This window comes from Mauremys mutica, chromosome 1, assembly GCF_020497125.1.
Source record: "Mauremys mutica isolate MM-2020 ecotype Southern chromosome 1, ASM2049712v1, whole genome shotgun sequence".
NCBI classification, from domain to species: domain Eukaryota; kingdom Metazoa; phylum Chordata; order Testudines; family Geoemydidae; genus Mauremys; species Mauremys mutica.
Genome location: NC_059072.1, coordinates 94,287,902 through 94,315,236, shown reverse-complemented (window position 1 = coordinate 94,315,236; position 27,335 = coordinate 94,287,902). Strand labels below are relative to the sequence as shown.

Sequence of the window (27,335 nt, the reverse complement as noted above, 5' to 3'; positions counted from 1 at the left end):
CCTTTGTGAGGAACTGGAAGCATTACAGAGAAAGCAACCATAAAAGCCCTAGATTTAAGCCTTCATCACAATAATCTAAGTTTAGCTTCCAGGACCTCTCTCTCATACCAGGAACGTGGCACTCACTAGCCATGGTCTAGGTGTCTCGGCGGCTCCACCACCTTTGCCCCAAGTTGGAAAGTCATTGGATGGTTCTTAAGCCCCCAGAGGGAATCAAACGTAAACATCACATTTATTGTTCACAATCAGCTTTACAAAAGAAAAATATATATGATACATATACACACGCACACACGTGGAATCTCATGTCACGGATGTACAAAAGAGAGAGCGAGCGCGTACGGCTTGGCGTAGTTGTTTTTTCCCCCTCAGTCATGGTGCACGAAGATCACAGTGTTTTACAATTTGAACATGATTGTGTTTGAGACCCTCCCCCCCAATACATCCCTCCCTCCATCAGGGGTTAGCTGCATCTTAGTGTGAGCATAGGGCAGCTAGAGGAGAGGCAGGGGATCCAGTAAGAACAGATACTAGAATAATCCAGGAAACAACAATGCATTTGTCTGTCTCCCCTGCACCCCCACTTCCCCATGCTGTGTAGTTGAGCAAGAACAGGGAAAAGATCCAGCAGGTGCAACCACCAGACACGGAAAGTGGAAGGTTTTGAGGAGGGGGAAGCAAAACACGACAGAAGCAATCACAAAACCCCAAAATACCACCTCCCCCCCCCACAATCATGTATGCAGACATCAGTGGCTTCACGCACCTTGGAAACACTGAGTGATCAGGCACTCCAAAGGAAAATGAACTCTCCCACCCGCAGCTTCAAGTTCAGCAGCTTTCCACCCCACCCCCACCCCCAAGCCTCTTCCCCTCTAAGGGTGCTGGCTCTTTCCCTGTGCTCTGGTGAAAGTCCATCATCAACTCCTCTTTCCCCCCACACCTGCTGTGGTATGCTGAGCAGCTAAGAAGCACAGGCAGGCTACCTCCACATGTGATTAGCAGGTAAAGGGGCTATGGAGCAGGTATGACTACTCAGGACTGGACTATCTATCCCTTGGGCTATTGTTTTCCCTTCATTTCTGTACTCTGGCCCCAGGGAATTCATCTTGGATTCCACCTACTCTCCTTCTTGCTCTCTAATGTCATCTCCCCACCAGCTGTTGACCATGATCTGGGAAACATGCCCAAGGGAGCACCTCTTCCCCCTTTCCTTTGGTTTGTTCACTACAGAGGTGGCACCCACCACTTGGTAGGCAGCACGGGAAAGCAGTGCCCTCGCTAACACAGCCATGCTAGCCCTTGCCCTACTCCCAACTGCCTTTGACCTTGATATGCAAACCTTTTCTGCCCCAAAGATCCTCCACCAGAGGGCAGCACAGAGTCTAGCAAAGCCGGTGCAACAGCCAACCATGAGCACTCCCACCAAGGAAAATACCCTCTGCCCCCAGCCTACTAAGGGGAGTCAGTGAAGAGGGGAAATGCAGGTTGTTGGCCAAATGGAAAGAGGAACCATATTGGCTCTATTTCAGAAGAGACTCCAGTTGCAACCCTGAGGCCAGGGTGTAATGGCTTGCTTCGCTTTTTCCCACCGAGGGCTGTAACTGAGGCCTTTCCAGCAGCAGAGAGGGGAACAGCTGGTTACTGACTCAGCATCTAAGTGTTCAGGTCAGATAAAATACAAGAAGAAGCCTTCAAACCCCAAAGGGTCTAATTCATCTCTCACTATACCAGTGACAATCTAAAGCAACTTCAGTCAAGTCAGTGGAATTACATCAGGCTGGTGCCAGAGAGAGAAGAATCAGGCCCTGAACTTGTTTTAGGGGGAAAGATTTGTGATCATTGTTTGCTTTTTGTCTGCATGCTTCCCAGTCCTGGCTGCAAGTGGGACATGCCCACCCTAAATCCCTGCATGGCTGAGGGGTGGGGAAAGAAGGCTGAGCAAAGGAACACCCAGTGGCAATCCCGGCTTTGAAAAGCTGCATTCTGATTAGCTCAGAGAGAACACACCAGTTTCTATGCTACAGCCAATCAGATTTCGACCTGGTGCAAATGAAACTCAGTTGACTACAGTGGAGCTGCTTTAACATAAGCCAGAGTTGAATCTGGCTCAATCTCTCCATACACACAGTAGATGAAATATATAGCATAGAAAGAGAACGCATGCTTGTGTGGTAGAGAGGCTTGATCAGCATGGGATGACCATATTATTCCTGGGTGGCACGGCTCTGAGCGAGTTATTCAGGTCATCCTAATTCAGTACCAATAGAACACTCAGATCACCCCACCTCATCCGAGAGTCTGTTTAGGCCACAGAAAAATGCTTTAAGAAATGGCGGAGAGGTTTTAACAACATTATTGGAACTACCTTGTATCCCTCTTCCCTGCATACCAGGAGTCTAACTGTACATGTCTCAAAGGCAGGGTGAAAGTAAAGGACAGCGCATAGTTCCATCCCCCCTGCTAAAAGCAGAGGGAGCACTCCCCTTTCTCTCCCTGCCTTGAGCAAACGGTGCGGCCTCCCAGCTCCCCTGTCCCTCTCCCCCAGTGCAGAGAAAGCTCCTATGCTGTTTCCATCTACTTTTTTACCGCCCAATGGGAAAGGTCAACTTGTGCTTTTTTAAAACCTCTAAAAGACCTTTCTAATCCACCGTCACATCATGATTTTGAGGTCAAGCTACCTCCTGATCTATTAGACCTGGAAACAAAAACTCCTTGTCAGTGGTAAAAGCATCTGATTTTAACTTTGGTGTGTTCCAAGATATTGGCCTTTGTCCATGGGTGGGCATCCTGAGCCTCCAGCTTTGTAATTTTGGTGAGGGGCACATTCTAGAGCAGGGAGACTTAGGGAACATTTCTTGGCAGGTTGGCTGGTTTTTAAAGGCAGCTGTTTAAATCACTTCAGAGGTTTGGAATGTTAGAAGTATTTCTAATGGAGATGGCTTATGGGGCAGAGTGCAGGGGAGGAAGCCAACAGTGCCTGATAAATGCATCTTTCATGTGGCTATCACCACACCCTATATAATATAAATGTGTGTGGGTGTGTGTTTGCATTTACTGTATTCTTAGCAATAAAAAGGGCTTGCTGATGAGAGTTTGAGTCATATTATATAAATATAGCTATACATAAAAAAAGTATCAGTAAAGTTGGCATTAGCTTTGCCACCCATCCTATTGGCTGTAACTACCTGCTTTCCGAGAGGATGTAAGACATATTTGATTGACTGGGATTGGAGGGGGTTGATGGGTAGGGACAGTAATAGGTTGAAGGCAATGCTGTCAAGTAGCTTTAGGCCCTGCATTTAAGTGTGGTAAAAGCATGGCCTAACAAAATCTACTATGACAAATGTCAGGGCATTGGGGGAAAAAACAATGCTTTTCAAGGAGGATTGGCCTATTGGAAATCCAAACACAACAGCATCAGGCTAGGGTATGGGAATTAGGAAGTGAAACTAACTAAAGCAGAAAGTGAAACTGACTAGGCTTGTTTTGTGGTCCCAGCTCAGTGACATGCAAAAAGCAAACAAATTGCATCAGTACGAATAAGGCAATCAGGCTGGGATTTGCAGAAGAGCCTAAAGGAGTTATGTGCCCAAATCCTATTGAATTTCAATGAGAGCTGAGTGCCTGGCTCCCTTAGGCTCCTTTGCAAATCCCAGTCAAAGGCCTGGTCTACATTTAAATGTTTTACAGGATAACAATGTTGCATGGGGATGTGTGTGATTTTTTTTAACCAAAATAGTTATACTTGTACCAGTATAAAGTGCCTTATACAAGCATAGCCTATTCTGCTTCCTGAACCAGAATAAGCCAAACCAGTATAAGTATTTTGATACCAGTATAACTGCATCCACACTACAGTCGGGGTTAGTTTGTTTTGTTTGCTACTTTAACTATACTGGTACAGTTAAACCAGCAAACCTTTCTGGGGTATGCAAGCCCTTCGCATGTTCTAACTCTGTAGGCTTCAGTACTAGGAGGGGCTAGCAGGCGTAACAGTAAGGGCTTTTGTTTTAAGTCTATGGGACAGTTTTACCCCCTGCTTCTGCAGGCAGTTGCAAATTGTATGAGGCTGAAGGGAGAGTGCACCTCCAGGAGAAGGCAATTAGTGCCCCCACTGCGTGCTCCACGGCGGGGTGTGGGTCTGGGTTCCATGCAGTCTGCCGGCAGCTCCAGCACACTGAGGCTGCACCAGCTGTTACCCAGTCCTGCTTTCACCCTTCCCCTACACAGCACCATTCACTTCTGAGACTGGATTGATCCCAGGTAGGGAGTTCCTTGCATCACCCTCCCCCCTATTTTAGGCTGACTTCTTCCCACTGTGAGCTCTCCACCAGGGCCTGGGACAATGGAATGAATCTGGCCCTGTGAGTTTTCCGTTGACAGTCTCCCTTTCAGGTGATTTAAAGGGGACATGAGAGGAGTGGAGGGAATGAACAATCCTATTTTAAGAAAGGAAACAGAAATGGGACAGCTTTTGAGAATGGATCAGGGGCTTGTTCTTGTCCCCCATCGTTCAGAGGCTACAAGACTTTTTTATGAGTGAATATTAAGTCTGAGTTTCTCAAATCTGTCTACAGGATGTCAAAACTCAAACTAAATGGGATTTGAGCAGGGGTTTTCAAACTGGGGGTCGGGACCCCTCAGGGGGTCGTGAGGTTATTACAGGGGGGGCTGCGAGTTGTCAGCCTCCACCCTAAACCCTGCTTTGCCTCCAGCATTTATAATGATGTTAAATATATAAAAAAGTGTTTTTAATTTATGAGGGGTCGCACTCAGAGGCTTGCTGTATGAAAGGGGTCCCCAGTACAAAAGTTTGAGAACCACTGGATTTGAGCATACAAATGCCCCTAGGCAGCTGTGAGAAACTCAGCCTTAAAGCATTAAGTTCTACCCAGGATGAGTTTGGCCCACTTGTGGCAAGAGGAAATGAACAAAACCTGTTAAGTCCTCTGTGGAACTCAGGTGTTGGTAGCTATAGGAGACGGGGGGGAATCCAAGGGGAATCCCAGCTGGCAGGACCATGGAGCTAATATTTGGAGGAGGGTTTATCACTGTGACACTCCCAGTGGAACATAGAGTGACCAGAGAAATATTAGCTTGGGTATTCCCAGTCAGCCAATGGTTTCCCCAGGACCAGTGCCCCCCAAGCTAGGCTCTACGGCCTTTGCAGTTCCACCCAGTACCCGTGCCAGACTGGCGAAGCTAGCAACAGGATGTGAGGAGAGGAGAAATGTTGGCTCAGGAGTTCCCAGTGTACCTATGGCTCCCCTATCCAGAGCGGCCCCCTGGTGGTGCCATTGTATGGATGGTTGGTGGAGGACCTTGCCACTCACTTGTTATGGGTCAAATAGGCCTTAACTGGCACAATAAAACAAACAGCGTCAAATTTCTTTGAGTTCAGATGGTTTTCTTGCCCCTCCCACCTCCCTCCCCGAGTGGATTCAGAACTCAAGATGTTTCTATTTGGGAAAAAGGGGATCCCTGACGCCTCATTCCTTAGGTGGCATGGAGGCAGGGGAAGTTGCTGTCATGCTCCTTTCCATGGGTGGGTGGGGGGGCTTCTCATGCCTTCATCCTCTCCTCACACATCTCAAAGCTCCACTTGGTGGCGCCTCCAAGGACCTCCACTAGTTCGTCGTCCCACTGGATCACGTTGCCTTTCAGGTGAGAGGTGCAGTTGGCCAGGCCCAGGATCTCGGTGGGTGTCAGGATATGGTCCCATATGTTGAACTGAGCTATCTCGCCGACGAAGGCCTGGGTCGCATCAAATCGCCCTCCCAGCGTATCCTGTACCAGCACATTGAGGGTGGGGGGTATCAGCCCATTAACAGGGAAAAGGTAGAAAGTGAGAGGGAGAGACAGTGAATGAGAGACATACAAAGGAAACGAGGGAGAGGGAAAGAGAGAAGGAGAGAAAGGAAAAGTGAGAGGAGAGAAAAGGTGAAATAGAGAGGGAAAAAGAAGAAACAGACAGAAACGGAGAAAAAACAAAGGAGATTATATGGCAAGAGTGAACAAATGAAAGAGAGAGAAACATGGAGAGAAAGTGAGAGAGAGATAGACAAGGGTAGAGCGAATACAATGAATGAATATGGCCACTGCACTATTCCTGATTATCTCAGATTTATCTTCTGGGGGATCCCTTTTCCCAGGTTGTGTGGGTGATCCGTAGGGGCGCTGTTACTGTAAACACACCCATCCGACAATGGCTGCAGGCTGAATATGGCCTTGCCAAGCGAACTCCCACCCAAACTCCCAGGTGCTCTACAACCATCTGGGGGCTATAACTGAGCTTTGGCCTGGAAGCAATCAGGGAGGAGATTCCAAAGAGAACCCAGGCTCTTGATGTGTAGGGCTGACACAGGCAGTATGCTCCCCCCGCCCCCCTCCCCCCCCCCAGGAGAGGCTGTGGGAGGCGGACACTGCATCAGTCAACAACGGTCCCTCTGATCAGCTGAGGAGCTGTTCTGACCAGCTCCAGATAGGGTGGTAGCTGCAGTCCCAGGAGAGTGCTAGAGGGGACACTAGTTTTCTGCTTTTGAGGCTTACAAATACCCCAAAGGCTGTGCATATTCCCCAGAACACCAGGTTAATTGTTCCCAAGATGACGTAGCAACTGCAACCCACCTGCTCCTGGCCCAGGATTATCACCCCGTGAGGTTTGATGGGATGCCAGGCAGCCAGGTTCTCACTGGACCCACGCTGCTCACCGTCCTCATATGCCCACCATACGCCATCCCGGGTGGTCCAAGCGATGCAGATGTGGTGCCATGTCCCATCTTTCAGATTCAGGGGCAGCTGGGCAACCTTAAAAAAAAACAACCAGGCATGTCATGGGGCTGCCTTAAAACCCACACTGCACCCTTGGGATGTTGCGGGACAATCTCTCCCAGCAGTCACTTGCAGCAGCAGGTCAGGAGTCCTGCACAGACCTTCTCCCACTGGCTCTGACACGCAGCAGCCTGACGTTCAGGGATAGTGCAGAGGGGAATGGGAGATGTTAGGTGGGAGGGATAGATCCTCAGGACTGTGCCTGGAAAGATGAGGATCCCCTCAGGAGGAAAGAGGTGGAGAGAGGAGAAAAAGAAAGGAGGCAAATAAGAAAGGAAGGGAGAGGTAGGAAAGGGGAGGGGGAGGAAGCAGGGAGAAGGGAAGAGCAGGGGTAGGTAGATAAGGTGTCTGAGTTAGAAACAACAGGGTCTGGTAGACACGCCTCTCCCCTCTCCAGGACAAGGGGAAGCATGGAGGTAATCCCCATCACTGGGAGGAGGGTGGGAGGCTCCCCCCGCCACACACAGGAAAGGGTGGCATACACGCCTGTGCTCCCAGCTCAGAGGCTCTAACCCCTCCTGACCTTGTCGTTGATGAGCAGCTCCATGGGGCTGTGTCCCCACTCCATCAGCACAATCTCGTTGGCTTGCCCGGGGGCAGAATAGGAGAAAGGAGTGCCCAGCCCTGAGGAGGCCTTGGACTTCAGCCACATGCAGACTGTGAAGGCGAAAAGCTCCGGCAGGCTCTTCTTCATGCGCGCGTACATGTAGTTGGTCCGTACGGGGATGGTCACCTTGTAGGCATCTGGAGGGTTAAAGTCTTGTGCCCCTGGGTGCTCTTGAGTGAACAAAGGAGAGGGGGGAAAGAAACAGGGCTACAGGTGAGTAATAGTGGGAGCTGCAGAGGGACTGTCCCACATAGAAACACTGAGAATTAAACCAATCCAACACTAAAATCAACCCTACAGCATAGAACCCTTGCTGACAAGGGTCACTGGCAGCACCTGCAGCTCAGCACCATCCTGCCCCCATATACAGCACCAGCTCGGCTGCAACTGTTAACAAGCACTGCCAGCGGCAGTTCTGTTTCGTGGGATAGACAAGGCCGCATTGAAAGGGCCTGGTGCAATCAGACAGGCCCAGCAGCAATAGCCCAGTGAGCACCGTGCATAGGCGAGATTTGAAAGAACACCCTCACCGCTCCATGTCTGGCCCTTCAGACTCTGTGCTCTACATTTGAACCTGGCCCAAGTCCAGGTTAGACTGTAATCTCCTTAGGCCACAGGCTGTGTTTCCACTTATTTGTACACTGATAAATAATCATTAGAGTGACACAGTATTTCATCTCTGGTCCGAAGTGTCTACCCTTCCTCCTGATTAAGAACAGTGAGGCACCCACATGTGCATAGATGGCAGATGGGGGGGTAGGATTTTTTGAATCATCCAGGAGCAGATCATGGTTTAATCAGGCTCTCCCCTACCAATACTGACCCTGTTCCAACTCAGAAACCCGGCTCTGGAGAACGCTCAGCTCCTTCTCCACCTCTTCTTGCTGCTGGTCATTGTTGTTGGTAACGGAGGAGCGTTCTTTCTCCAGAGACAGTATCTTGGAGAGGAGCTGCTCCTCTAGCTCCTCCATCTTGGTGTGGAGCACATCTCGGGTCAGCACAGGGGAGGAGGAGGTGGAGATGTTGGCTCGTGCTGGGAGCTCCTGCTGCACTCAGGAAGAGAGGTGGAGAACGGGGAGGGGAAAGAGAAAGGAAGAAAGACAAAAATCAGGGATAAACATAACCACAAGGATGAAAGCAAATTACCCTGCACCATCACTTCAGAGACACCTGGGGATAAAGCATTGGACTTCCAAGTCAAAGTGGTCGGTCTTTAATGCCCTCAGTCTTCATGTGACCCTCACCTTTAGGAGCCTCCATCTAAATTTGAACCTCACCTTTAAGAGACTCCATTAGTTTCATTACAAACATCTCTGACATTAAGCATGTCAACTGGTTACCATTCATGATCCTTCTCCGTTACCTTGGGGTTGAATAGAGAAAGGGACTTCCATGGAGGTCCATTCCCTCCCTGGACAAACTTTCTCAGGAGACCATGGGGCTGTGATTGGAAATTTTGTGAGGATTTTCCCAATGGCCAGTGATTGGACACTAGATGGGAAGGGCTCTGAGTTACTTCAGAGAATTCTTTCCCAGGTGTCTGGCTGGTGGGTCTTGCCCACATGTTCAGGGTCCAACAAATTGCCATATTTGGGGTCAGGAAGGAATTTTCTCTGGTGTTATTTTGGCAGAGACTCTGGTTTTTTTTTCACCTTCCTCTTCAGTGCGGGGCATGGGTCACTTGCTGGTTTAAACTGGCATAAATGGTGAATTTGCTGTAACTTGAAGTCTTTAAATCATGATTTGAGGACTCCAGTAACTCAGCCAGAGGTTAGGGGGTCCATCACAGGAGTGGGTGGGCGATATTCTGTGGCCTGCGATGTGCAGATGGTCTGACTAGATGATCACAATGGTCTCTTCTGACCTTAAAGGCTCTGAGTCTATAACGGTGGCTGGGGCTGAGCAACGAAAGATCAGAGGTCCCCCTCCCTGCCGCTCTCATCTCCGACTTTCAGGCGACTGTCATTGTAACATCACAAAGTGGTGCTGTAATCCTCTTAGCTCAGCTCAGTCATTGCTCTCTCTCTGTGTTTGTGTGTGAGGTCACAGCAGGTGGTACATGGCAAAGTGGGGGGAGGATCAGTGGCAGGAGATAAGGCCCCAGCTGGTAAAGCTCCCCACCAGGGTGTGTATTAACTTGCATAACAGAAACTTGGGGTGTAGTGGCCACACCTACAGTGTCTCTGGTTACTGGGAGTTTAAATCCCAGCACTGAGATTTACAGATCATGTCCACACCCCAAACTCCAAAGTCCTACCTCCCCACGGACCAGGCGCAGAGTATAACCTGCACGGGACTCTTTGAGGCAGGCTCTGCTTTGGCTATTGCAAATCCTGGTCAGGAACATTGAGGGGATGTTCCAAGATGTCACAGCACTTTCAAAAGACCCAACCATCATCCTGCAGGCTCCTTGTGGACACCAGGCCAGCTGGGAGAAGGGGATGGTATTACCCAGTGGTGGTGAAAGCTGGGGTGAGAGGGGAGAGCTGAATGAAAAGGTGTTGCTCTTTGGAGGCCCTGCTGCACAGCGTTTGTCTATGACCCTGCCCATTCTGGCAGAAGGGGTCAGCTCAGCCAGAGAAACCCTCCTATTCAAACCCATCCCCAGGTGATGTTGTTTGCGAGGGCAGGGTATTGTCTTAGCCTAAAATGTGCTGCCTCCTCTATGTAATCAGTTTGGTGATGGCAGATGGTGCTGTGGGAGTCAATGCTCGACACCATCCCACACGCCTCCTGCTCTTAACGCCAGCGTGGGGAAGGTGAGGTGGCTGCTGCCAGGATGTGTTCCCCCTCAAATATCAGCTCTTCCCTGGACTAGCTTATACTCTCTGCCTCCCTTTGTGCTGGGCTTCACAAATCCTCTCAAGGCTACTTATGCCAGGGCCGAGGTGTCTGTATGTGTGTGTGGCTAACTGTGGTCACCTTCCACCCTCTTTCCGTTCCAGCCCTCCTCCTGCCCATGTGGAATTGAGGAGCTGCCTCATGCTATCTCCAAGTCTCTTCCCCCAGAGAAACAACCTTCTTTTATTTCCCCCGTGTATCCCTCCTGCTATGTTAAGCTTAGGCTCTCCTAAGATGTGGGGTTGGGTGGGAAAGAACAGCTGTGATGCTCAGCCTTTGCCCCCCAGAGCTGGCCTGAGATGAGGTCATGGCACTCAAGGCTTCTGCATAATCACTGCTTAGTTAATCACTTGGGGAGAGGGCATTTGGGAGTATGACCAGCTCAGGTGAGCATTGATATCAGCTCAAAGTGGCAGGCGAGGAAGGAAAACGTGCCAGGGGCAGGGGAACTGACCTGAAAGATCAAACACTGTCTCTGTCTCCTGCTCTCTTTCCAGGTGTCTGGAGCACAGTTTCCTCACCCACCTAGTTTGTCTGTTTACATGTAACCAATCCATCTCTGCCTGCCTGCCCCGCCCCTGCCTATAGCGTATTGGTCTGTTTTTATACACATGTACCTCTGTCCTGCTTTTCCATCAAAGCCTCCTGCCTCTTTTAGAGTTGGATTTGCAAGAAGTATTGATGGTTGGGAAAACCTTCCTTATTGAGACATCCCTCAACTGATAATTCCTGCTACAGACCTAGGCTAGAGAGAGGAAGGACACAAAACACCATTAACTGACCAGCTGGGATATTAAAATGAAGCATTACATGACAGTCCCTTCCACCTGTCTCTAGTGAGACATTACAGCAATGTCGCTTCTGCCCCTCTCCAGTGGCTTGTCCAGCTAAGGATCCTTTGGCCCTTTCGGAAAAATTTGGGGGATAATTCTGATGCCCAAGCAAATCTTTTCCTCACAATAAAACAGGCTCCATTATCCCAGGCCACGTGCTAGCTCTTGTTGCTGTGCTCAGAGGTCTGACTGGGGATAGGTTACGGCAGGGGGAGTGGTGAAGCCCTTACCCACGCCCCACCAAAAATCCCCAACTCCACCCACAATCTCAGAGTAGCTAGAGGTCTGATAAAAGGACAAGACATGAAAGAGTTCATAACTGAAACTGACATCTTTAGGGTTAGAATTAACCCCGCAGTGACCGGAACAGGAGCTCTTAATGCCACTCTCAAGACCAAAAGTCTGCTTTGTATAGGATCAATGAGCAGAAGGGAATGGAAAAGGAATCTCTGTACACACCACGTGGTTGGTTGGGCCAAAGCTGCTCCTCTGCAGGGCTGTGATAGAGGATGAGACCCCTGGGCATGCAGTGGTGAATCTATGGGGTTCCTGCACCTTCCTCTGAAACATCTGCTGCTGGTCAGAGATAAGATACTGGGGTAGATGGTCTGGCAATTCCTATGCATCACTACACCTCTACCTTGACATAGGGTTACCATACATGCCTGCCTTCCACCCACCTGACTGACAGCAGAACCCACAGTAATTAGTTCCACTGTACTTAAGACCATCAGTGTTGACAGGATTGGGGCAGAATTTGCAACATAGCAGAAGCAGCAGCAATGTCTAATGCTCTTCATCAGTAGATCTCAAAGCACTTTACGTAACTGTCTCCATTTTACAGATGGGGAAATGGAGGCATAGAGACTTACCCAAGCCACCAAGCAGGCCAACAGCAGAGCTGTGAATAGAACCCAGATCTCCTGAATCCCTGTTCAGTGCTCTAACCACTAGTTCACACCACCTCCCTATACATAGTATTATTATTATTTCACTCCAGACTGCACTGGGTCTGTGTTCTGAAGGTCTCTTCCACAGCCCTAAAGTCTAGAAATTGAATGTTAATGTTCAATGGGAGTTTCAGTGTAGAGCTGGTTGAAAAAAAAGGGATTTATTTTCCATACATATTTTGAATGAAATGAAATTGTTTTAATTTTTGTGTGTGTGCGGAATTTTCAGCTTCATCAACCAAATGACTCAGAATGATTTTTTTCTTTAAATTCTTTAGTGGGAAAACTGGAACCATTTCAAACACATTTTTCACACTGTTCAAAAATCCATTTGTCATCAACAGAAAAAAACTTTTAAACAAGCTATTTTCCTTCCACCCTGCTTAGATGTTAAGGAAACTGACGGGCCTTCAGGCTGTTCTACTGCAAACTGGCTTGATCTGAGGCCAGACTGCACTGCCAATGGGCACCTCACTACTATGTGGGCTAAGAAAGTAATCCAGAGAAAATTCTCCATTTCCTGCTTTGCTTCATTTGAAACTGTGACAGGGTGGTGACTTCCTGTATTTTCACAGCCTAGAAGCTTCTGCAAAAAGTAGATTTCTGACTGATTCCTATTATTACTGCCAGCAGCACTTCTTGTTTCCTAGCTGGGAACAACTGGCATTGTTTGTTTTGTAAATGGGAAGCAGACTCAGAGGGGAAGGATAGCTCAGTGGTTTGAGCATTAGCCTGCTAAACCCAGGGTTGTGAATTCAATTCTTGAGGGGGCCACTTAGGGATCTCAGGCAAAAATCAGTACTTGGTCCTGCTAGTGAAGGCAGGGGGCTGGACTCAATGACCTTTCAAGGTCCCTTCTAATTCTAGGAGATAGGTATTCATTAAATCCTCTGGGTTTTAAATCTTTTTATTTACCCAGTAAAGTTATCTTCCATCCTGATTTTGCAGGTGTGATTCTTTTACTTTTTTTTAATAAAATTCTTCTCTTAAGAACCTGATTGATTTTCAGTGTCCTAAAAACCAGGGATTTGGTCTGTGCTCACTTTGTTAACCTAACGGTTGGTATATTATTCTCAAGCCTCGCCAGGAAAGGTAGTGAAGGGGCTTGGGGAGATATTTTGGGGGGGACAGGGCTCCAAGTGGCCCCTCCCTGAATGTTTGTTTAAATCACTTCGTGGTGGCAGCAATACCGTCCAAGGACAAGGAAAGGAATTTGAGCCTTAGGGAAGTTTTAACCTAAGCTGGTGGAATATAAGCTTAGGGGGCTTTCGTGTGGGTCCCCACATCTGCACCCCAGAGTTCAGAGTGGGGAGGGAACCCTGAGAGGCCCCCTGTCTGGGAGTCTAACTGGAAGGTTTAAACTGGTAGGAGACCCTATCTGGGAATGTCTTGCATGCAGTCTTCCCACTGCTGGCAACAAAAGTAACTACCAAGGGAATCACAGACTTGGAATAGGAGCTATTCAAGCTAAGCAGCAACAAAAGAACTCATTAGCACGCTCGGAAATTTAAAACAAAGCAGCTCTGTGTAATTTGATTGAAATAAGCAAACAGGCTGTAGGGTTAAAGTGGACTCCATTCAAGCAAACCTGTACAAATGGAACAGCGCCCCCACCTCCTTCTCCTCCTACCAGCTCTTCCCTAAGCTCTCACTAGTGTCCTCAGGTACATATTGCATTTCCTCACTCCTGCTCTCTTCAGTTAGTGGTGCCTAGAACAGTCTCTTCCTGTAGTTAATCCACACAGGGGCATTTTCCCCCTCAAAGGGAGATCAGTGTTTGGGATTCTCTGTCCCCACTTCCAGGCTTTGGTGCAGGAGCTCTTGTGGGTCTCAGATCATGTATGTTGTGAGCTCTCAGACCTTGACTGAAGTGTTGGGTGGTGTTGAAGCTTTAACAAGGATGTTCCTTCCTCAAAATCTTCATTAGTCAAAGGAGTGATGTAGGTATCCAGATAAACAAACTAAAATTATAGAGCCAGCTCTTCAGCTGATGGTCTGATCCAAAGGGTTTTTAAACAGTCTGACTAAAATCTCCTTCTCCTCTCTACGGGCTGTGTGAAGTCACTAGTTCAAGAGTTTTCCAGGGCAGACAAGACCTGAATTTTTAATGTAAACAAACAAGCAGAAACCTCTCTCACACACACTTTCAGGCCTTCTTTATTCATCATCAATAGAGCAGGGTGAAGAAAGGGAATCCCCTTTCACAAGAATTTCGATACTTTGAAATCTGGTTTCATTCCAATCAGGAATGAAAACCCAACATTTTGAAATTCTTTGCAAATAAAGCCTCTACCCCAGGGCAGTCTGCCTTGTGTAATGCCATGGAGCCATGGGCCCTGGAAGCCCTGGGCTTCCCAGCCCCAAGGCAGTCTGGCGAGCTACCCTGAAGCTGCAGACCCAGGAACTATTGGGGTCTCCAGCCCTGGGCAGTCCAGCAGGCAGGCTGCTGAGGAGCCAGGAGGGGGCAATCTGACGGTAAACGAGGCAGTTTTGAAATCTACCTGGCAAAACATTTTGACTCAGTGAATCAGCAAATTCTGATGAAAAAATGTTTGGTCAGAAATTTGCCAACCAGCTTTGATCCAAAAGAAGCAAAAAAAGGGCACAAGCTCTTTTTAATATTAAGTTTTGGAGGTCACCTTAGTCGATCACAAGATTCATTGAGTTTAAAGCCAGGAGGAACCTTCATGGTCAAATAGTATGAGCTCTGCAAAACACAAGCCAGAGAACCTCACCCAGTAATTCCTGAATCAAGCTCATAACTTCCGTTTGAGAGAAAGATATCCAGTCTTGATCTAAAGACTTCAGGTGATGGAGAATCCACCACATTCCTTGGTAATTTATTCACTGGTTAATTACCCTCACTGTTAAAAATTTGGACCCTATTTCTAGTCTAAATTTTTCTGACTTCATTCTCCAACCACTGGGTCTTGCTATGCCTTGTCCTGCTAGGTCAAAGATCTGTCTCCTCTCAGATCAGAAATCAGGATGGAATTCTGTCCTTCAGTGTGTTGGGTGTGTCTCCTTTCTTTGGAATGGTGAACTGGGATGGTCTAGGGTCAGGAAGACATATTCCACACAATCTATTTCCTGAGAAAAAGCAGCGAGGGCTACTGGTGAACATCTGTCTTTCTCATCTTCTTTGCATTAATAATAATAATAATAATAGAATTAATAATAGAGCAACAATTCCAGGACTATCAGGCAAAGACTCATGCAGAGAGATGGACTTCTTAGCAACCTGGTAGGTGGGAGAAGATCAGCTGCTTCTGCTGGGCTTTTTTAGCTAAGCCAGTGATAACAGAACCTCTTCTTGAATAATAATCATTTTAAAAAACATCACAAACTACATCACGTCTCTGGTTATTCTATCAAGGGAAAAAACATCCCCACTGTGGGTAAAATGAGGCATAGAACATACTTTTAGAATACAGATGAATTAACAAGAAAATGCTCCATCAGCAAAGAAGTGATGGTTAGAGGGGGGGGGGATTCTTTTTTTAGTCAACTGCCCGCTGAGTACTTCTCTATTCTGGCCTCCTTCAGGGCAAAAGATGTTTTAATTGCAATTACAGTCATAGAATTGTAAGCATTAAAGATGAAAGAGATCTATTATGCTATCTAGTTCCACCCCCTGCCACCAGCCAATGCAGGATTGTCTTCTAAAATCTATTCCCTGGTGGTATTTCCATTCTAGCTTTAATTGTCCCAAACAACAGGGCTCCCACCACTTTCCTTGGGAGATTATTCTACAGGCTTTGAAGTTCTCACTGTTAGGAACACATTTCCTGATCTCCAGTCACATTTTCCCTTTGCTCAATTTTGTGCCATTACTTCTAGTTACTCCCTATTGGGCACATGGTGCTTTTTGTGGGGGCAAAATGACACATTGATAAAGACACAGAAAGGAGAAGAGAAAGCTGAGGAAAGGAACAGCAGGGAAGGGGGATGGATGGAGAGGAGGGAAAGCTGAATGAGTCATTTACATGTCCATGAGAGGAATAATTTATGATCAGGTGGGTGTGTGGGGTGCCCTGCTTTGTTTTGGTGGGGTTATTTACTTGTGCTCCCTGTTGGTTTTAGCTTTTATTTATTTATTTATTTACTATTACTGTTGCTGTGGATTTTGAGGGCTTTTCTAATCCATTTAGGCTGCTTGGATATTACAAAGGCTGCAGAGATATTGTCTGCTACACCCTTTGATTGTTCTAGCTCTGGATTTAAATGCCATGTCCCTGTTTTCATGTTCAGCTCCATCTGTTAATAGAAAAGAGGACTAGCTCTTGTCACCGTTGTTATCATCATGACAATCTGCCCTACATTGATCAATAAAGGTTTGTTTTTTTTCCTCGTTCCCTCTGACTGACTGCCTTTTCTTTCTTTTCCTTCTTTCCTTTCTTTCTCTGTAACGTCTTTTCTTTCTTCTGGCAGTTTCCGCCATTTCTCTCTGAAACTTTTCTCTCTTTCCCTAGCTCCCTTCATACCACATTCTCTCTCTAATTATTTTTGTCTGTCTCCGCTACCTTTTCTCTCTCTTTCTGTATTGATCTCTCTATCTCAGTTTATCTGTTCCTCTCCCTCCCTCCCCTGACTCCACTGATTCCTGGATGGGCCACAAAGATGCTCTTGTAGCCGATCTGAGGAGAACAAGACTGCAGTATTGGCTCTGGCACTGTCAAGCATATGGGACGGTGAGCCAGCATAACCTGCCAGCACACAGAGCATTCACTTGTCACCACTTTCCATGTGCTGACTGAAAGGGACAGTAGGAATGTCATCCCATTTCCCTAGCAGAGAACATCAACCAACCGAGCAGGGGCCGGTGCAAAATCAGACCTGCGGAGCCCCAGACAATTTCAGAAAGCAACAGAAATCGGGATGGGGGGGAAGGGCTTGGCAACTGGGCAGGAGACATTGGAAACTGTCACTGTGGAGCAGAGAGTAAGGTTTTGGCAGCTGGGAGAGGGTTTGTCTCTGGAGGACGGGGAGGGAAGAGTTCAGAAGCTGTGAGAGGGTCAGTTTGGCACTGCAAGGAGAGAGGGCTTCAGAAGCTGGTCGGGGTTTTGGATGAATGTGCTTGTCCCTGGGAGTGTTAGAGAGGGTTCCACTCTAGATCACCCTTCACGTAGAGGTGGTGGGGTCAGGCAGATGGGAAGGTTTGTGCTAGGTTGGAAGGTGCCAGCAAGGGCCCCTGCACCTCAAAACTTGGCTCATGCCTGGGCTGTCAGCAAGGAGCATGATTTTTGGACAGGCTCCTCAGGATTAGCTCATCTCCTAGGAGAGGGTAAGGAGCAGCTGGGATTGACTAGTGGGATCTGTCTGGCCATTCCTATAAGGACTCTGCTTGGCCCAGGTGGGAAGTAAGTCAGGAGGTTTCTGGAGTATGAGGACATCATTTACGGCTCTCCCTGGAACGATCATATTAGCCTCACTCTTTGTGGGAAGAGACAAAAATGTATTTGCCAAACGATTGGATGGTGAATGGTTCATGCAGCCTTTCGCCTCCAGGTCAGCAGTTCCAGTCTGGTCCCAGGCCAGTGGACCAGGAAATAAATACCTCCTGACATGTGTTCAGTGGCTTGTGCAGAATTAGCTGAAGGGTGTTTCAATCCTGTTCCTAGTGGGACAGGTTTTCACAGCACAAAGCCATCATCCCATCATGGGCTAATTGCCCAGCTCACCAGAGAGGCCCAGGATTGACAGGGCCATAGAGTCTGAACTCCCCACATCAAACCTAAAGGCTTCCCGTAGAGTCAGCATTGAGATACATTGGTGTGCTGGAAATTTTCACTGCCGCTGGCTGAATTGTGCCTGTGATGGAGATTTCAGTTTCCAGGCCTGCCAATCTAGCACCTTTCCTCTCAAACCAAATTACTTCAAAGCTGTAACTGCTGCACTGATGTTATTTACCACTGACCTTTTGGGAGGAGGGAATGTATGGAACGAATTCTGAAAAGCTGTTCATTGAGCTCAGCGCTTCCCATCTGCCATAGCGAGGGCAGCAAGGGGGTGGGCAGCGGGGGCTTCGTTATGCTTTTGTGCTGCCAAACCAACAAAAAGATTGAAATTTGCCAGTTAATATTAGTCACGTTAAATGTCAACGTCTGGAGTGGGGGTGGGGGAGAAGCCAACACCTTGGCAATCTGTGAGTCTGTGAATCTGGGACTTGATTGGTTTTTATTCATTGTTAAGCAAATGCACTTTCATTTATATAAGGAGATCATTTAGCTAATGCATTACAAAATCTGTTCCCACTGCTTTTGTTACGATCCCCCCCTCCTATCCCCTCCCTCCAATATGTTCACCTTAACTGCTAAGATAAAGAAGACAAGACCAAGGACGAATGCCCCATATGCTCATGGGAAACCTCTCAATCTAGACTGCATCAGCTTGGGAGCCATGGGACCAGTCCTCCTCCTGTCTTTGCAGAGACTCCTCTGGAAGCAACACCATTGTGGTTCCACTGTGCAAGGGGGTGTAGCAGAGGTCCATAAAGGGAGCTCAGCTTTGTGGAGACCCATGCACACTGGCATGCAGGGGGGCAGGTGGGATTGAAGTGGTTTGTGGAAAAAATGGGGCTGGAGAATTCTTGTTATTACAGTAGGACCTAGAGGCTCCAGCTGAGACCAGGGCTCCATTTTGCTAGGCACTGTACGTACACATAGCAAAAGAGATTCTGCTCCTACATGGAATCCCCCCCCAGCAACCCTCACTTCCTCCTCTCCCCCATGGAGATGGCCACAGGTGCTACTGCAGCTTTAGGACTGCATTAGCCTGAGCACAGTCTTTCTACAGCCACTCTGCAGCCTGGGGCTGGGCACTGCCTCAGTACACTCGCTCCATATGAATGACAAGAAACCATTCCTATCAGAGAGGCTTGTTAGACTGCGGACCAGTCTCCCAGGGGAAGAGGTAGAAAGCCCTGCTGCTGAAGTCACTAAAAACTCACCAAGACAAAGCCACAAGGGATGTACCGCAGAGAACCACCTTACAGTGGAGGTGGGGGTGGAGAGTGGACCAGATGTGATATAATAGGCTTTTTCCACTTAGGATCTTTTTTTCCTGATAAGAGGCCCAATGTCTCTGGTTTGCCATGAACTGAAATGGGATGGATGTGCCTGTTTCTCTCCATAGCAGATTCCCTTAGACAAAGGTACGCTAGTAATTTATGTAATGGGCCAAAACATTACAGTTTAAAAACAATGACATGGCAGTTACTTGGTGATTAGTGTAGAATAGTATTGTGGTTTAATAAGGTTCAGTTCCCTTATAAAACTCTGGATTGGCCTGTCCATTTCCCTTCCTCCTTTACCCATCTCAGATGGGTGAAGGAGTGGAGAAGGCTCCACAGACTGAAAGCAGCAAATTGGGTTAAAGTCAATTGTTCTCTCTTAAGTTTGGGGCTGAAATTAAAATAATTTAACTGGTGCCTCTGGCATCACTGGCTTTGCAAGCCAAGAATATATGCCCACGCATAGGTATGTGTGTGTGTCTACAGAGACATGGAGAGAATGTGAGAAAATGAGAAAAACATACTGCACAGGAAGAAGAAAGGAAGAGTCGCTTGGCAGGCTAGGGATTAAGGAATCGGTTATAGAAGCTTTTATCTCTAGGCATCAGTCTGAATTTAGTCTGAGGTTGGTAGTGCTGGAAGAGTTGTTCCCATCTGACGATGGCTGTCTGATGGCCTATGTGAAATGAGTTAGGTAACCCATTCCATTCCCTAGTGGACAGGTGTCCACATTCCACAAACAAATCCAACACAACTGATGCTGTTCTCCCCTTCGCCATCTGCAGTCTCAGCAGGAGGGCTGGGGACTGAAAGGCCCAAGGATACCCTCAGCTGGTAGGGGTCTCTCCAGAGCGAGCGGGGTGCACAGTTGCTGAGGGTGGTGTGCCTGGGAAGTGTTACTGCTTCTGTCAGTTGTGCCCCTGTTCTTTGGGGATAGGGGATTCCAGCCTCCAGGATTATCAAGCCAGCATGTCTAACCACAGCTAAATCACTTTAAAAAAATTAAGAATGAAACTACTTAATAGGGGTTTTTTAAAGCGCCAATAAATCCTGTTATGTCTGACAGCCACACTAACAGCATTCAGATTATATTAATAATCTTCTTTCAAATCCCTCCCAAAACTCACTTCTCCTGCAAAACCTGCAAATGTTAACCCATGTCAATAAAAAGACTGTCACTTAATGTGCTTGTTACCAGATAGATGCTCTAAGACAGAACCTTCCTATGAGTCTCTCAGTGCATTTGCTTTTGTCTGTCTAATGAGACTAAGTTCCTGAAGGCAGGGAACAGCTCTTTTTCTATGCCTTATTCAGTGCCAAGAGCACCGTCAGTCCCAAAGAAAGACTTCTGCCATGACATATCCCCACCAATTGACCCTTTCCCCCCACTTTATCCCCTCCCCCCACACAGAATTTTTATCTTTAAAAAAATCCTTAGCAGAAAGCAAATAAAACTGGAAGCTGAGGTGCAGAGATACAACCCGGCACCACAATCTGGATGGAAACGCATAGAAATCACAATTAGAAGAGACATATTAGGCCAACCCCCCTCACCTCCAACTACTGCAGAATATTCCCCATACAGTTTATTTTCTAGTGCTTTGTCCAATCCTATCCAAAAGTGCCAACTTGCTAGGGCTTCCACTACTTCCCTTGGGAGACTGTTCCACAGGCTAAGAAATCTTGCCCTTAGGGAATGTTTCTTAAGATTCAGGTGATGTTTACCCTTTGCTCAATTCTATCCTATTGCTCCTAGTGACACCCACACTGAACAATTCCTCCCCCTCCATAAAAGCAACACCTTTCAAATACTTGTGGTCTGTTATGTACTCAACATTTTTAATCTTCCTTCTTCAGTCAATTATTCCCATCCCCAATAATTTTGGTTGCTTCCTCCAAGTTGCTGACATCTTCCTCTTCCTCTGCCCTCTTCTTGGCATCAGGTGCCAAAAATTGAATGCAGTATTTTAGAGGCTGACTAATCAAGCTGTGTCAAGAGGGACTATCATTTTTCTGCTTCATAATGGGATGTTTTGTCTTGTATTAGGTGTAGGGTGACCATATTTCCCTATGCTGAATACAGGACACCTGGTAAAATTACTTGTATTAAGAGAGTTCAATGGCAATCAATTGTACAAATGTTCAAATTAACATCAAGTTGACTGAGCCTCTGTTAAAAAGAAATACTGCGTAGTTGGATTCTTTTTATTTACTTTTTTATCTTTAAGACTTTAGGGTTCAAACGGGGAAGGGTGACATGCATACCCCTACCCCTCTACCCCCCGCCCCCCAGGGCCCTGCTGGCCAAGAGCTGGCATACAGCAGGGGCTGTGCTGATGGACCAGCAGGGGGAGCAGCCGGCCCCACGAGCTGCATCTTTGCCCCGCCACTAGCTTTGCACACCCACCTCCATCGTTAGCCACTGGACCCACACACACACACACACACTGCTGGTAGGTGGGCGGCTGGCAAACAGGGATCCAGCCAGCAACAGGACCCGCCAGTACTGATGGGAGGGGGAGACAGAAAATACAGGACAATTTGCCCATTTTTAAGAAAAAGTTGGGACACCTGCAGGAGGGCTTAAATACAGGACTGTCCCTTTAAAAACAGGACGTCTGGTTACCCTAATTAGGTGTGACCAAGTGCAGGCCCATTGTGTGGGCTCTCTAGGAACAGTGAAATCTCAGAATGTGGAATAGCCTCCCCCAGGGGAAGTGGAGAAGCTCAATAGCTTCTGACATTTTGTACTGCACCAGACAAATAACTGGATAGTACGCTACAGGCAACAGCCTTGCAGCACGGAGATTAGATGTAATCTATCAGACTGTCTCCACCTCGGACTTCTAGGGTTTAATATTATATTGGACCATCACATACAGTAAGTTCTAACTGACATGTTTTTCAGGCTAGAGCCAGGGAAGCCTTATCCCAACCTGTCTGTGACATACTATCTTATTTACTCAATTGCTTGATCCCTTGGTCTGGGTCTGTGAGGTGCTGAGAATTTATTGCAAAGTATAAACACTCCTGACTCCCAGAAGATACAATACAGAGCACACTCTTGGTCCACTTGTCACCATCCTTTGATGCACTGATATTAGCCCCATATCATCAAGTGGATACTTTTACATGTTTGTATCTCTCTGCCGAATGCTGCTTTCATTTGTAAACTCACTGAAGCTATTCAAGTTTCACTGGTGCAACTGAGAGTGGAATTTGGCCCTCTGTGTACATATCTGTCTCCCCCTCTTTACTATGTCAGTGCAAATAGAAATAAAGAAACAGAAGAAGGAAGGTCCCCCAATGACAGTACCTTCCCTCACCTTGCCCCTCATAGATTTATAGATTCTAGGACTGGAAGGGACCTTGAGAGGCCATTGAGTCCAGTCCCCTGCCCTCATGGCAGGACCAAATACTGTCTAGACCATCTCTTGCAACTGCCATTTGAAATCACAGGAAACAGGTCAAAATAGCTCATATATTATACAACACCCCACCATCTCCTGAAATGGAGAGCTGCTTTTTGGAGGCAAAGAATTGTGACATGTCATGGCACATAATGGTAAAATAAAAGGCATCATATTATCCACTTTGTCATCTCATGATGCTCAATGAGATGAAATGTAATGTACACTCATCACCATGTATACTCACTCTTTCTGGGCTTCTGTGTGTTGTACTGTGTGTGTGTGTGTGTGTGTGTGTGTGTGTGTGTGTGTGAGAGAGAGAGAGAGAGAGAGAGAGAGAGAGAGACTTTTCCTCTCTACCCCTGTGTGTGTGTCTAGTTGTGTTTGTGTTTCTCTCACTCAGTCTTTGCATCTTTCTGACCCTCTGCCCATGTGTCTCTCCATTCTGGGGGGTTTCTATGGGTATGGTGTGTCTGGCTCTCTCTCTAGATGGAACTTTGTCTCCTTGCATGTGTGTCTCTGTCCATTGGTGTGTCTGTCTCGCACCGTGTATGTAACAGTCTTTCCCTCTGTTTCTATGTGTGCCTCTTTCTCTTCTCTGTGTACATGTTGTTCTCTGGGAGCTCACTAGCTCTCCTCACTCTGCATGTCTGTGTGGATCTGTAATTCCATGTGTGTTTCACAGTCTTTTCCTATGTGTGTGCACTTGCCTCTCTCTTTGTCTCACCAGCCATCTTCCTGCATATCTGTCTCTCCCCGTATCTTTGTTTGTCTCTGTCTCTTCTTGTGTTTTTTTGCCCATCTGTTGCATGGATAATCTGAGTGGCTAAATGTGTTATGTTAGCTCTTTCTCTCTGTTTGTGTATCAGCCTCTCTCTCTCACTGTATGTGCCTAAGTGTGTTTCTCTCCTTTTCTGTTTTTCTTGCATGCAGAAGGTTATCCCTGATGATGGTGTCTCTGGGAGAGGGATCATCCCCGTCCACCCATCTCTAGATTCTATGCTTATAGGATTCCCCCAACATATAGCTCTCCTCCTTCCCGTGTGGAAGACGATGAACTGTCTTCATGGCACATTCTTCCCTGCCCCCCTCCCACCCGAATCCACTAAGAGCCCTCCAGGGGTTGAGAGACCTTGGTGTGGAGAGGTGAGTCCGGACAGGCACTGACATCAGCCTAGGTTAAATTTTCATTCTCCCCACCTCACTGTCCCATGCTGAGAGCCCCCTTTTCATTCATAGATAGAAATGGGTGGGGAATCCCTTGTCAGGGATCCAGATGGGGGGATCAGTGGGCCCTGGAGTCAGTCACGACACCCAGGTTTCTATACAGATGTCCCTGGCCTCTGGCAGATCTTCTGAGATCCATACAGATCTTGGGAGATCCTTGAGTTGAGTGGCAAACCCATGCTCATTCCACAGGGAAGGGGCAACCCTTTACTTGCTATAAGAAACATGTCTCCTCATAATGTACCCAGATGACATGCTACACACCTTGGCTAAAATCCTGACCTCACCAAAGTCATGGACTTCAGTGGGGCCAGGATTTCACCCCTTGAAGGTACACAAATCCATCAATATCTCCCAGCTCGAGATCTAGCCAGAGGGCATCCCAGAAAGAAAAGAGACATTTAACTCACTTTGCAAAGGTGTATATCATCTCTGAGATTGCCATCAGCCACTAACAAAATGAGAATTCAGTTTGCACACACAGACCCTCCCACACCTACCCACCAAAGGGAACAGCTGTTGTATGTCTTTAAGTAAGGCTCGCTTTCATCCACTTGTAACCAGACTGGAGACTGAAACCTGGGCAGTGACCCCAAAGGAGGGACAGGAAGAGTAATAACACTGCAGGCAAGCAGAAAATGACCCAGGGCCATTTCTTGAGTGTAAACAAAAATGTCCATGGCCTCACTTTCATAATTCATTATTTCTTATGTAAGTAAAATCCATTATTGTTATTAATGTAATAATTTGTGGCATATTCTGCCACCTTGCTCCCAGTGAGTAGTACAGAGGCTTACTCCGCAAGCAGTCCCATTGCAATCAGTGACATAACTTGATAAGTAAGGAACTACTCATCATGTGCGAAGGCAGCAGAATTTAGCCCGACTAACTCCATGCTACTACCCTCACCCACACCAATAGGACTATGGGCAGAGTGAGATGCTACTCTGTGGGAGCACTGGTGGCCTGCTCTAGCCCTGAGTAATTAATAGTATTGATATGTGGGGAATGGAGATTCAAAATAAACTTGAAGGTGGAATTGAAAGAGATACACGTCCCCATTTATGGAGAAGAGATGTCTACAAAATGTTTCAGTGGATACCTATAAAATGTCCCAAGGTCTTTTACATAAGAGTCTTTGAAGGGAAGTGATGAAAGCCCCATCTCCTGAGAGTCAATTAAAACTAGGCTGCGAATATTCTGTGGGGATCAATCCGACATTGGTGGGGCATCTGGAAGTGTGAGAGGAGGGCATGAAATAGCCATTTCTTCTCTCTCTCTCTCTCTCTCTCTCTGTATATATATATATATATAATTTCCATCTGTGGATTCTATGAGAGCTACTTATTTTATTTCAATGAAAGCTATTTACCATAGGAAATCTCACATCAAAGAGTAGGGAGAAACTAGAGAAAAGGTGGCAAGGAATCAAACACACACACACATATATTCAATCCATTATACTGTGTCCTCATTTCACCACCACCACCCTACACACACACACACACACACGCACACACACACTTCCCAGAGCCAACAGTCAGGGCTTGCCAGGCTGGGTCTGATTTACCAGAGTACATTACATTTCTGATTTAATTACATGAAGTATTCAAATACACTAACCGCCCCCTGCTCCGCCACTGGCAATCTAGGAAAACCCTGGAGAGGGCCGTGCAAAGGGGGGAAGGAGAGGCTCAGGGGTAGGAGCTGAAAGGCCGAGGGGCACAGAGTGGGGAGGAAGGGGAGAAGGGGGAAGAGGGGAGATCGGCGGGGGTGTGTGGGGCGCCGGGCTGCAGGGGGAGGGGATGGGATGGGAGGGGAGGGGGTTCACGCCTTGCCTCTATCTTGTCGATCCTGTCTTTCAGCGACCGGACAGCATCCTCCAGCTCCTGGACCATGGCAGGCGAGTCCCAGGGCAGGTCGCCCATGGTGTCTTTGCGGGGCCCGCCCCAGAGAGCGGCGCTGTCCTGGAAGCTCAGCTCCAGCCCGTTCTCGCACTGGCTCAGCTTGCCCGTCAGCTCGCGGATGGTCTCCTGGTCGCTCAGGATCTGGTCCCTCTGCTGCAGCGCCGTCTGCCTCAGCTGCTCGGCCGCGGCGTGCAGGAAGAAGAGGTCCTCGGCGGGCGCGGGGCCGTCCCCCGGCGCGGGGCTGTCGGAGGGGCACTCGGCCGGCAGCGGCGTGCAGAGGAAGCGGCTGAAGAGCGGCTGGTGCTGCTGCTGCTGCTGCTGGCGGGGCCGGGCGCTGCCGGAGAGCAGCTCCAGCAGGGAGTCCTGCGGGCCGCCCGAGAAGCTCTGCCCAGCACCGTGGAGAGCGCCCGGCCCCTTGTCGGCGGCGGCGGCCGGCAGCAGGGCGGCGGCGGCGCTGGAGTCATTGTCAGCACCCCGGAGAGCTCCGGCGGGGCTGGCCGCAGGGTGGACGCTCGCGATGATGCAGATGATTGCACCAAGGAAAGCGAGCATCCCTGCGGCCAGGAGCACGGCCAGAAACTTCAGGGTGGCAGCTGCGAGGGGGGCCCCGCCCCGGCCCGGCCAGCGGAGAACAAGGCGGGATGGCGGGCGGAGGGAGGGAGAGCGCGAGGCGGAGCGGGCGCTGCCTGAGGAGCCCCCGGCTGCCTTGTGCCGCCGGAACCAGCGCGGCGCCGAGTGTCTCCGGCGGGTGGGCACGTCACTGGCTCTGCCCCCGCGGGTCCCTCCTCGCCCTTCCCCGCACCCTTTCGGCGCCGGGCGGGGAGCGCAGCCTGCTGCCGGGGCTGCCTGCCGTGCGCGCGCGGCCTCTCGCGCCCAGGGGCGTGAGGGGGGGGGGGGGGAAGAGAGGAGAACCCGCCCTAGCGCTGCTGCTGCTGCTGCTGCTGGAGAGCAAAACACCCCTCAGAACCCCCCCCCCCCAACTGGGAGCTGGCACAGCCCCCTCCCTGGGCAAACAGGGGCTGCCACTTCACGGATTGGGCTCCCACTCCCAGAATCCACCACGCGACCCCTGCAGCCCACCTAGCCTGGGCTGTTACACACATTTCTTTAAGCAAGGGGGGAGGGTTGCCAATTTTGGTTGGTTTCATCACATGGCATAATCTTTAATTAATCTTTAATTCCGGGAGACTCTGGGACAGTCCTGGAGGGTTGGCAACCGTACAAGGGGGGGAGGTGGGGAATCATACAATAAGAATAATTTTAAAGCAACAGCTAAGAGCTGCCAACAAGAATCCATAAGCGGTTTGTTCTATTCCCTCTTATTTTCTTTATTGCCATATCAAATAGGAAAAGGTTTTGTCTTCTGGGAGGTGTTGAGCGTTTCAAAATATTAGACACATTAGTGGGGTTGTTGTGTGTCTCTGAGGCTAAAACTAATAGCTTTCTTCCTTTAAAAATGTATTAAAGGTAAATAACTAGACCCAGAAATATAAAGCAGAAGTACACATGTTCCTACTCTCTCCAACATTACTGAAGTGCTGTGCACACTGGTAACCTAAAAACAATAAAATAAAATCATAGCAACCCCCGGGAAGCCTTCTCAGGATAACATGTATTCAGGACTCTGGGGGATGTCCATGGGTAGGATTGGAAGGATTAGATTTTTACTGGTAAATGTTGATTTTACAGTACCTGCATAAATCAATGAGAACAT

The 27,335-nt window shown here is 48.2% G+C and overlaps 1 protein-coding gene across 1 annotated transcript; it reads right to left on the bottom strand.

Moving 5' to 3' along the window:
* Positions 1-234: 234 nt before the first annotated feature.
* NPTXR (neuronal pentraxin receptor) lies at positions 235-27,335 on the bottom strand. The gene is made up of 6 exons (XM_044979570.1): positions 27,314-27,335; positions 25,553-26,424; positions 8,265-8,487; positions 7,358-7,611; positions 6,631-6,810; positions 235-5,790 (listed from the first exon to the last, which is right to left on the bottom strand). The coding sequence occupies exons 1-6, from the start codon at positions 27,333-27,335 to the stop codon at positions 5,566-5,568; spliced, it is 1,776 nt and encodes a 591-aa protein (XP_044835505.1). The 3' UTR covers positions 235-5,565.

Bases quoted from the DNA above. Each gene is read 5' to 3' on its own strand.
- NPTXR (XM_044979570.1), bottom strand. From the start codon at position 27,335: ATGTTCTCATTGATTTATGCAG. The intron at 7,612-8,264 runs GTCAGTATTGGT...TGTTCACTCAAG, and splicing joins GGTTTCTGAGTTGGAACAGG to AGCACCCAGGGGCACAAGAC. The intron at 6,811-7,357 runs GTCAGGAGGGGT...TTTTTTTTTAAG, and splicing joins AGCTGCTCATCAACGACAAG to GTTGCCCAGCTGCCCCTGAA.